This window comes from Mercenaria mercenaria, chromosome 12 (assembly GCF_021730395.1).
Source record: "Mercenaria mercenaria strain notata chromosome 12, MADL_Memer_1, whole genome shotgun sequence".
Taxonomy (NCBI): Eukaryota; Metazoa; Mollusca; class Bivalvia; order Venerida; family Veneridae; genus Mercenaria; species Mercenaria mercenaria.
Window position 1 is genome coordinate 541422 of NC_069372.1, and position 12510 is coordinate 553931.

The 12510-nt window shown below is 34.7% G+C and overlaps 1 protein-coding gene across 1 annotated transcript; it reads right to left on the bottom strand.

Moving 5' to 3' along the window:
- Positions 1–7414: 7414 nt before the first annotated feature.
- On the bottom strand, positions 7415–11655 carry LOC123534917 (perlucin-like protein). The gene is made up of 4 exons (XM_045317395.2): positions 11544–11655; positions 11027–11112; positions 9754–9853; positions 7415–8381 (listed from the first exon to the last, which is right to left on the bottom strand). The coding sequence occupies exons 3-4, from the start codon at positions 9797–9799 to the stop codon at positions 8161–8163; spliced, it is 267 nt and encodes an 88-aa protein (XP_045173330.2). The 5' UTR covers positions 9800–9853; positions 11027–11112; positions 11544–11655; the 3' UTR covers positions 7415–8160.
- Between the last annotated feature and the right edge of the window lie 855 nt (positions 11656–12510).

Here is a 12510-nt window from a genome sequence, read left to right on the forward strand (position 1 = left end):
ATGTTAACAAAATCTAGGAAAGACTCTTTTATAAAATATTATTTGTAAATGGTATTAAACTATATTTTAATGCTATTTTACTTAAGTAATTCAGTCAGTATCAGAAAAACAAGCCACTAAACATAATTATAATACTCTAAAATATATTGAACATCTTACTTGTGATTGTACACTCTTGATTTTCACAAGAGAGTAGCCTGGTCCTAGTTCAGTAACTGCAAAGTTTGCTATATTTTTCTCTTTGACCGTTAACGCCAACACCGCACCCAAAGCAACAGCGCAAACTAACACGCAGATTATGGCCTTCATTGTTTCTGGACAAGGTACAGCTCAAAATAAATGTGTGCTGGAAATGCCTGGCTGTCCTATTTATATAGGCAAGAATTTGGCAAAATCTGTTGCTTTTAAATGAAAAATTGCACGTCAATAAAATATGGCGAGTTATGCATGTTAATGCGACGTAGTTGTTGTAACCGGGCAGAGGTAACATAATAGGTCACACATGGTTTTCGTTAACATTCATGTACTTTTATAATATTATACATGTCACTCCACAACGTGGCAGTGTAATGAACTGTGTACACTAAAACAGTTTTCTATTTTTTTTTAAATATATTTATCCAGCAACAAAAGAAGGTAGAAACAAGATCCATTGTTTCAAGATATCGTTTATTTATGAAGTTATCAGAATTGGCCGCGGCTGCATAGTTTCTAATCCTGTCAATGTTTCGCTTCGATCTCCAAAGCAAAATAGATGAAGGGGTACATAAGATTTGCATAAGAAAATGGCCATCAGATTTCTGAATTTTTGCATGTCAAAGCATTTGCTTTTATTGCTTTTATGTGTATTCTAAATACAAATGCCATATAGAACAAGAAATTCTTAGTTAGAGGTAAATTCAACAATTTTGAATTACCATAGGTTTAGACATTTTTCGCAATTTTGTGAACGAGACGTCTTTTAACAGGAGCCACCCGTCTTGAAATTTCTTTTGCATTTCAAGATATTTTACAAGTCCTCAATGTTAACTTGTTTGTTGCGGAGGGCTCCCTTCAAACAAATTCAGAAGATGAATGGCCAGTTTTGGATGTTTTGTATACAAAATGGCCAAAATGTTTAATTTCATACTTTATAGCATGTTTGGCATGTTTTTATTTAGATTAGATATCGATGTCATAAAAGCAAATTATTTTACAACTTTTCGTTCACAATCGAATTTCCAAAATATTAGAAGACGTAATCTCAACGGCCATTTCAACTCGTGACAAGATTATTACATTTCAACTAAATTTATGTTTTCATGTTACAAGTGCTTACAAACAATAATTGCTAAAACACGGGTATATTTTTCATGAGCGCTTCTATTTCTTATCACTACTTTCATTTTATTCCTGTCAGGTAGGTAGATTTCGAAAAAAGAACACTATTATAAATTGGTAATATATATCATACAACATATATTTTTATCTTATAATATGTAAACCCTGAAGACCACATGATGACGTCACGATTGTGTGATTTCTTTTTCAAGCTGTTTGAACTTAAATTCATACTTACATGTTATAAGCGCTAAAAACAATATAATTGCTATAACTCAGGTATATATGCATGAGTGTAAAAATATGGAAGTAATACTTCGTTTGATGTTTTGTTATTTTCCTGCCAGGTTTCGGAAAACAATGGCTCCGTTTTTCATTTGTGTTTTTCCCCTGTATACTGACCTTTGATTTCCAATAATTTTACTGATGTTAAAAAAACTTCATAATCTACCCGGGGTAATATGTAAAAGATTCATGCAGTATTTTATGTTAAATCGAAAAAAATCGGAAAAAGGTCAAATACATTGTTAGTTTGTTTGTTTTGTTTTTTTTTGTTTTGTTTTTTTGTTGTTGTTGTTTTTCGTATAGTATATTTCTCAATTCAATTAACTTTTTTTAAGACAGACACACTTTATTTCTCCACATTTGTTAAAAAAATCAAAACTCTTAGGTTGTTGTTTATCTTTGTTTATCACATGTTTGACGTGTAATAAAGCTTGACGTCGACGTCATTTATAGTATCGGAGACGTTGGTCAAGTTGTCTTATTCATATAGTAAAAGAAAATAGACTTTTTTATGTTTCGACAAGAAAGGCTATCATGTGATCAAAAGAATATTACATTTGTGACTTTCCACACTGAATTTATTAAACTCGTTGAATAAAATTGATAAAATGCTCGGCAGAGCCTCGAATTTTATTATTTTATTCAACTCGTTTAATAAATTCAGTATGAAAAGACACTCATGTAATATCCTCTATATCGTCATGGGCGTAAAATTCCCGCGTTTTGTTTAAAAACGCTGTTGTAAGAAAAACGTTCTATGAAACAACAGCATTTGTTTAATTTCGTTTTTATCATTATTTGTTGAATTTGCATGCAAGAAAAGGGTTCTATCAATGGTTGTATGTCCTGCCCTAGGGTAACTCAGTTACTTTCGAGCGGCGAATATTACCATCCGCACCCTCAACCAGTGAAAGAATCGATCTAATAATCTTAATCGATTAAACTAAATATTACAATTATCGACAGTGCTTGTTTAAAATAATGGAAAAATCTTGTAGAACGAAATGATTTTTTATGATATATCAAACTTTCAACCAAATCGAATGATACAATCATTTAATATCACAGTCATTTCACGACAACGGCCCTCTTTTGAAATTCTCAAAAATAAACAAAATCTCTTAGCAGGCTGCGGATCACGTGCCAATCACCGCTGTTGGATCGAAATTTCACTTTGTTAAGCTGCCTTACGGATGCAACTGCCTCTCCGTGTTTTTACAAAAAGGTCACTTATAAAACGAAGATTACTTTTACTCATGTTTAATTAAGGAAAGACTGTGACGAAGCGCCTGTGATAAATTACAGACTCCGGTATAAAGCATTTGAATGATAAGTATCTTTAATGAATATATTTTATAACCATGGTAATCCTAACCCTAACCTTAAGTCAGTATATTATACAAATTATACACTAAATGCGTGCAGACATGCAATAATTTGCGTATTTTTGCCGTGCGCTCAGATTCATAATCACTTCCGGACATGCGCAGAAGACCGTTCCAGGTCTGTAAAGAGCAATATCGTTAAGCCTGAGGTCTCGAATTGACAATCGGCAGTTTCCGTTTGATTACGTATTCTCTGTGGGTAATTTTGGCAATTTCCGGTCGTAAAGACATTTGTCTGATATATGGCCGAATGATACCGATTTAGCATCCGAAGAATGTTATTGCACTGAAATTGACGTGATGTTTTGTACACTGAATAGAATTATGTGATGACCTTATATGATTTATTTCGCAATGTCATTTTTTTTGTGTACAATTTGAAAACCGTTTTTGACGATGCTTTTTAAGTGTTTTTTTTTTTTCTTTACAAAATATCAAGTATTATTATAAGAGAAATTTGTGTTTTTAACGTCAACACGAGCTGCAAAATAAACTCATTTTCAAACTCCGTTCAGTTGCTATGGAAATATAATCGTCAATATTTTCCATATTGGCATCGGCTGTATGACGTTATTTTATAAATTCATTTTTAGTCAATATAACTCAGTCGATAGAACATACATGTCTATCATTTATTAAGAAAGTGTAAACGAGTTTGTTATAAGATTGATTTGTGATTATGGTGCGGTTTGTGTGCTAGTAAAGTTGCATCGAACTGAATAGGGGCCATTAACTAAATATTATATGGGAAACTGACTGATTTTGTACCTTCTTGTTACATGAATTATTTTGTAAGCTTACACCAACATGTTCCACGACAGCTGTTGCCAAGTTTAGGTTAATATGACAATTGCTGAGGGGAGGGCGAATACGTGTCTACAGCTATTTTCAACTTGCCATTACCTGTCTATTACCTGTCTCTTACCTGTCCATTACCTGTCTATTACCTGTCTGTTACCTGTCTATTACCTGTCCATTACCTGTCTATTACCTGTCTGTTACCTGTCTGTTATCTGTCCATTACCTGTCTATTACCTGTCTGTTACCTGTCCATTACCTGTCTATTACCTGTCTGTTACCTGTGTATTACCTGTCCATTACCTGTCTATTACCTGTCTGTTACCTGTCTGTTACCTGTCTATTACCTGTCTATTACTATTGCGAAATCTACAAACATCTGTATCGCCCTGGGTGATATAGCGGCAACGTTAAATGCCATTTGGTTCAAGTCTATACTATACATGTGGTAAAAGTATGTTATTTATCAAAGTAATTTTTAAAAATGACTGAAATCCAGAAAGAAAATAAGCTAGTTACATATACTTATACACCTAACACAATTTCAAATTAGTCACTATAAGCTAACTTTGGTAAATGTTAAAAGAAACCGTTTTAACGCGTTCAATACTATATTGGTCATGCTAATGAAATGCAACATAATATGCTTTTTACTGTTAACCAATATGTGGTTTTCAATGTTGACATCAAAAGACCCTACTTTAGACATGTTTCCCAGAAATATCAACGTCGTTTATGATACTTACCAGTGGCCGGCAGCTACAGATCGTATGATGTATGGGACATGAATAGAGTATGTCCAGTCTCTACAGTCTGTACATGCCGGAATGAATCATATAGTCTGGTGTTGCCTTGCCGTAAATTGACACCATCCTTACGGTGCTGTTTAAATTCATCCTGCGCGTGAAATACTGTTGACAAGGTTTGTGTCACTGTTGAATTATGAGACATGACTACAGGCTATACATGTTAACGTTACAGCAATGGCATGATATACAAGTCCCAATACGTTGTACTGTAGGCGCCAGTATATTTTATGATTTTGTCATATCGAACAATTTTTTTTTAGATGGACCTCCCAGTTGAACGTTCTGTTTAGATGACACACACATATTCTGACTGACTGACTGATGTGGAAATGTATGTCAATCGTCATTTAAACTACACGTGTATGATAGACTGTATACACGCAATATGAATGTGCAATGTGAATTTTATGTCCTATTTTATGTCATAGCGTCAAACGTCGTAAAAGAAAAACACAAAACAGGCAAATATTTGGTGACTATCTTCACAGATATAGGTAATAATCCTTGATAACGTGTTAGAATCGATATAATATAGCTCAAACAACGATTTGCCCTTGAATAAGATAATGGTCTGAACGTTCAGACGCCCCGTGATAGATCTTTAATTCCTTCTTATCAGAACTCCAAACAAAGATTAAATTTAACGACAAATCACTGTTTTGGGTGTATTATTTCTTAAACAAAGAGAAACTGTTCAGTATGCCCTAGTACTATTACATTTATTATTGGTAATTGGATCATCATTAAATTTTTATTACATCTTTTACAAAACAATGGGTTTGACGTGTTTATGTTTATTCTAGCATAAAACTGCTTATCACTTTTCGTGGGTGTTTTAACAAGAGAGAAAACTTGTGTCAAAAGAGATATTCTCGCGCTCACGTGCAGTTAAAACACCTTTTGTATGTGCACGTTCCGTGACAAAACGTAAACGTATTACTGCCCCAAAACGGATAATTCAAATGACGTAAACGTGAAAAAAATCAGACATTGCCGCGACCTTCATGAAAATTTAATGACCTTGAGGGACAATGTATTCCTTTATAAGTTTTTGCACGTTTTATGCTAGAATAGCGTTAGCGCATGTACATTGTGTGCCATTGTAGGGTCAACGCACGTTTTTTTGTGTAACAACATCTGCAGAATCCCAAGGGATTGGTTGGTGCACGAGCCCGTATGGCGAGTGCACCAACATAGCCCGAGGGATTCTGCAAATGTTGTTTCACGAAACAAACGTGTGTTTTCGCTATTCTTGCATAAAACACAACTAAAGTGCTGGAAATATCGAAAAAAACAAGACTATTCAGCTGACATTAGCCGATCGAAGTTGGCCGTTTCAGGTTGTTATGGACACATGTTTTATTTATGCATTTCCAGGGCCAACAGAAACAGTGCATATTTTATACATGCCGAACGGACATTCTTGATGTGTTATAATTTCTATAATTTTAAATATATGTAAAATAAGTATGATTCCCCCTTTTCCCGATATATCGGTAGGAACTTTAGCTTTAGAGGCTCGGAATTATGAGAAAAGGGCATACACGACATTCTGTCTTTACACAATATTCAGTGCATGTGTAGTGGTGCAGACAGAACACAATTCTGCTTGGTTTAAATTGATAGTCCGTCCCTTACGCTTTTTTAAATGTAAACATTATCGTGCAATAGAAATTGGTATCGATACCTATATTCTTCATATCGTTAGAAATGAAATCTCTAGGCCTATAACGAAGAAAATTTTGCTTTGCACCCAACCCCATCACGATCAAAGTTAAATAAACACAAAATTTTTAATTTTTCCAACATCGATATAATCAACTTATATTGAATTCATAAACTCGAACATGGTTGGTGAGATCTACAAATAAATTGAAAAATATATAATAAATACCTTCTGTTCATCAAATGTTCATTAACTATGGAAAAATCCTTCAAACTTAACGTTTTGTCATGTTTATGCTTTACATTACACACCATCACTACATCAGTAGGCCTAGACTGCATAGATGTGTAAAGTAGACACAAACATTTTTTTTTTAAGTTTTAGTGTAAGATTTAAAGTTAGCATGTCAACATTCTCGACTCAAATTAATTTGAAAAACGAAATTGTATTTTTGTAAATATTGTTTGCATATCAATTTCAGGGATTAAATCGCGGCGTGTAAACTTACTTTGAGTCAAATACGCGTAATAATACAATAATACGGAACGTCAATGCAGTCGCGTATCAAGAGAGGTAGCACTTACTACAAGTTAAAGTAAAGTTAGGTTGAAAAATGATATTTTTAATAAAAATGCAGATGAAAAGATTTCATAAGTCTAGGACCTTTCGACTTCGGCCAAAATTGATTCGGGATCCATAATTTGCTTACGTTGGACCCGCAACAGCATATTCAAAACGTTCACCAACAGCGCGTGCTCACGAGAATCTCCTTGTTTGTACACGTTTTATTTCCCTGTTTGGCATGGTCGAAATCGGCAAAAAACAAAGGTTTTATGCAAGAATACATCTTCTGAATCCTTCGGGAAACGTTGGTACCCTCGCCCTAACGGACTCGCACATCAACGAATCCTGCGGGATTCTGCAGATGTTATAACACGAAAAAACAAGCATCATCTCTACAACTACATATGATTTCATTAAGACTATTTTTTCATCAAAAAATGTAAAGAATAACAACTACATGATCCATTCCGTGAGAAAACCTGCATGCGTAACATAATATATTTTTTTGCATTATGAATAGTTTAAAATACTGGAAAATCGTTGTTTTGCAGAAACTAGAAACAAGCGTATTGCTAAGTTATCTAAGACAAACAAATTCTACGATATTTTACAAATAAATGTTATTTGTATTGTTTTTCAAAACATTCCATGCATCATGAGAAGCCAAAGGGTAAGAACTAAAATGTTCGAGACGAAACTAACAATTTACGGTTACGTCATTTTTTTTTCTGTAAACAGTTTCTAAAAATTCAAACATGAAACAAGTAATTTGTCGCATCAATGTCACGAAATGTACATGCCATGCATGACGATGTCACACTGCTTTCATGACGTTTGTTGACGTCACATAATTTATATAAACGCGTCCGGTGACTGAAGATATTTTTTGAAATAGTAAAGATAGATTGTTCACATTTAAAGGTAAAAAGAAAGTCCCACATTAATATGTGTTATCTTAATTTTGATTTTGTTTTTGTGCCCACTCATATATGTTTCGCTACGTTATGGCTCATACAGATATCACTGGATTAAAAATACATGTACATACTTGCTAATTTAGATAAAGAAACTTTGATATACAGTTAACTTTACTAGGAAAAAATAACACTTATATATCTGTGTAGTTCTAGAAAATTAAGTCACAGTTATAAACATGTATGGTAACAGCTCGATAGTTCTAGATATAAACATGTATGGTAGCAGCTCGATAGTTCTAGATATAAACATGTATGGTAACAGCTCGATAGTTCTAGATATAAACATGTATGGTAACAGCTCGATAGTTCTAGGCACACACAGGGTTACAGTTTGACAGTTCCAGATATAAGGAGAATTACAGCTCATATTCGCAATAAAACCAGTAACTGTAAATGCAGTACACATCATTCCACTGGAAACCTAAATTCGGCCACACCTGGACACAGTCGTCGTAGTCAAATTCCTTGTCTGGTTGCCCGGTGTGCCAGTTGAGATAAGACGCCGCCGAACCATCAGACAACACCCACTCATTCTCTACTTTTATGTCGGTAGTAGAAACCCAGACGCCATCAACCTCTGAAAAAAACAGTTGTTGTACATCAATTAAAAAAGACATCCGATTAAATATTTTGAAGAAAAAATCTCAGTTTCGTAATTTATCCTATTTTTTTTCTGTATACGTGATATATATTTGCTATTTATTTGTCAGACACACTCAGGTGCCGTAGACAACCATGGATATCCGACAATAAACTTTACTTGAGAACCAGAAAGGCATATGAAAACATACGAGGCTAACGAAATCTAATGGTTATTTGAATTTTTTCACGTATTTGCTCTTAGGTCTACTATTTTACTCAGTTTATACATGGAAGCAGGCATTTTATAGAACAATAGCACGCCTTTCAAATGCTATTTAACAATAAGTGAAAAAAGAAAAACATGTAAAAGACTCCATTAAAAATATGACCACTGAAATCTTGAAAATGTAATACAACACAATTACATGTATGGCCATTTTAAGCAGTACTAGTATAATTGTTATATTATATTATAATATTATGCGCAAGAAAAGAAATATATCGAGTGCAGTTTTGTCAGAACACGCCATAATGCAAAGCTGACAAGACAATAACTACAGTTTTATCAGATGTATTGTTAAAATGTAAGAATTACGCGTGATTTTTGTGTTCTAACATCCGCGGAGTTTTTTTGGGATTGGTTGGTGCCCGAGCCCAGTAGGGCAAGGGTACCAACGTTCCCGAGGGATTCTGCAAATGTTATAACAAGACTAAAGCATGCTATTTGTTGTGGGAGAACTTTCACTGTATTTTCAATTGCGTGCCGGAAATGGACCAGTTTAAAGTAGACACTGCGGGCATTTGGTTTCAATTCAAGACTCGTGCTCGGCTGTATCAATATCATTACATGTTTTGTACATTACCTATGTTTTATATTACACAGAAGTCGAAATGTAAGGTAAGGATTAATGTTTCTATTGTGATTTGTAAGCAATCGTGCTTAAATGAAGCGAAAATGGGCAGAGGAATTTACAATTCACATACATACATACATAGACTGTAAAATGCAAATGGATAATGTCTGTTCCATAAAGTAATGTTTATAAAACAAGTTTAATTAGTTGCAGCTCGATTACGAAAAGTTCATCCACCTCTCGGCAGAACCTCGGCGACTTGTTGGAAATGCCCATGAATGTTAGCGCTGTTTGGTCACACTGATGTCATTCCCTTTACTTTGAATTATGCCTATTAGGAAAGTAATGCGTTTCGCTTTGCCAGGGAAAACGATCCGTACTCTGATTCATGTCCCAGTTGGCAGTAAATTGCGGAGAACAGGTAATTACTGGTACAGAATCCGGGAAATCTGGTTAGGTTAACTGAAAGAAGGCGCTTGACAACTAGCTTGAAAAGAAAAGACGTTCACTTACCTGATGTGGAATGTGACTGCCTGTAAAGATCTTCTAAAAAGTCCATTTCATCCTGAGATGTGACGTCAGCAAGATGACCACCAAGATTTACACAGATACCCTTAAAATTTATAGATACATGTATAGTTCATGACAATGTCTAGGCGTATGATTAGTGTAATTTCAACCAAAATACTGAACGAAATAGGGAACCTTCCGATAAGTACGTTTTATTCACGGTAAAACTCCAACCTTCTCTTGTGAAAAGTGAAAGACGTATGTTTGCATAATAAAACTTTATGTAGATAAGAGGTCATATTTTGAAACAATTATATTAAAAAATTTAATTTACCATTTCAAGAAATGCTCAATTTTTAAACTTACAAAACCCTATCACCCGAAAATTCCGACACTTAACGTCGGTATCTACGGAACTGAGTTACGTTCAAATACTTAATGTAGTAGACAATAACGACAATCGGAAATTTCCGTTTAATTACGTATATTCTTTACGTGAGTTAAGATATCCGGTATGAACGGAAGCCAGTTTCTCGTATGAGCTGCATTAATTATGGTCCGAAGAATTTCGAAATTCAACTTGTGAAGAAATCAGCGATTTCCATTACGAGTAATAACCTTTACCCTAACTCTGCTAAATTTCTTTAAAGAACTTTTCCATCTTTCAATTTGGTCAGTGCCATTAACTGTTAAAAGAGGAGCTTACCAAAAAAGATACCGACTGAATGGCGAACAGTGCAGATCTTGATCAGACTGCATGGATGTGCAGGATGATCATGATCTATACTGGTCGCAAAGGCAGATTCAATCGTGTCCAGCATGATAAGGGTTAATGTAAGCCTTCCTTAGTCCGTTCAGTTGTCTGAGTGGCAGAATCGGGGTGGACAAAATGTTAAAACAACATGTGCTTCCGGAAATTAAAAAGAAAAGAAAATGCGCATGACTGAATGAAGTTTCCCGCCAGACACATAAGTTAAGAGTTCTATGGTGAACTTTCCAGTAAGCTTCCCCCATAATCTTACAAACACTTGATCTTGTACAGCTTTTATAACAGAATCCATATTCTGAAGCAGGCGACAGCATTCAGTGAAACGAATACGTTTTCATGGAGACATACACAGAAAACAAAATTTTATAAACAAATATTAAAATCAAATATCAATTGTCACTCTATTTTAGTATGAAACAAAACTGAAAAGTGTACAACATATAACCATTAGATGGTATGTTCAAATTAACGGTAATAACCTTATATTTGGTATTGTGAAAGCATTACCGTTGCATTGGAATAATTTTCCTTTGTCGCTTCAAGCCTATAACAAGATGACTGATACTTTGACCAGCCCTGAGCACACTGTAATTCTGTAATAACCAAAATATGATTATTGTCAAATATTTCTGTAAAGACCAGCTACGGGAGAGCAAAAGAAAGTGTTCACACTAAAATGTTTCAGTCAAAAAATAAACTAGTGGTCGTTTGAGCAATGCGGTCTCTGTCAACAGAGGGGTCATTCTCTCAGGTTTGACGGTACGAAATTTAGCATTGTTAGTTGTTACGATGTTGTTATTCTTCTAAAGAAAACAGAAGTTTTCTAAAAGTTTGAAAGACTATTGAAAGAATATCATAAATCCAGTTGTCTTTAAATTATGTACATATATGCATATTGGTTTGCATTATATCTCATTGCATTTACTTAAGTCACTTGTTTCGAGAATAGTTCCACTAAAAAGGTCACCATTAGGATGAAATATATAAATTTATTAAGATTATAAGTGTTTGAAATATATCTTACCAGTTTCACAATCGTTCCCAGTATATCCTGAAGCGCACGTGCATGTGTATCCATTTATAATATCATGACAAGTGCCTCCGTTCACACATGGGGAACTGGTACATTCATTTATTTCTGTATAGGAAATATGCAGTTATATAGAATGATACTGTAAATAAACCGTTATTAACCTTTAGCCTGCTGGCGGAAAGTGAGTCTGCCTTTGCGAACAGTGCAGACCAAGACCAGCATGCACATCCGTGCAGGCTGATCATGGTCTGCACTGTTCGCTATTCAGTCGGTTAATTTTCAGTGAATACCCCTTTGAATAAAAAGTGGTACTGCCCAAACTGAATAATGGACCAGTCCACTTTAGAAATTTAGCAGGGCAAGGGTTAAACAATGTTTTGTTTACTCCCTACATGTGGGATTATTTAAGATGTAATCATGTACATTTGAGCCACGATATGAGAAAACCAACATAGTGCATTTGCGACCAGCATGGATCCATACCAGCCTGCGCATCCGCGCAGTCTGGTCAGGATCCATGTTGTTCGCTAACGGTTTCTCTAATTGCAATAGGCGTTGAAAGCAAACAGCATGGATCCATGCTGGTCGCAAACGCATTATGTTGGATTTCTTATGGCGCGGCTCATTTGTATTTAAATAAAACATCTCACCTTTCGAAAGCCAGAATGATGAAAAAAAAATTAATATCCCTTGTGTAGTGTAGTTAAAAGTCTGCGATCTTAACAACTTGGCAACAGTTAACCTTTATTATTTTAGGCATAGCGAGGAATCCAACTTAAATTTAAACAGCATAGGATGTGTAAATTTCATAACCTTCTGAATATATAACATAATAACCTTTGTGATAGTATAAAAAGCATTAAAAATACATCCAGTATCTTACCAGTTTCACAATCGTTCCCAGTATATCCTGAAGCACACGTGCACGTGTACTTATTCACCATATTATTACAGGTAC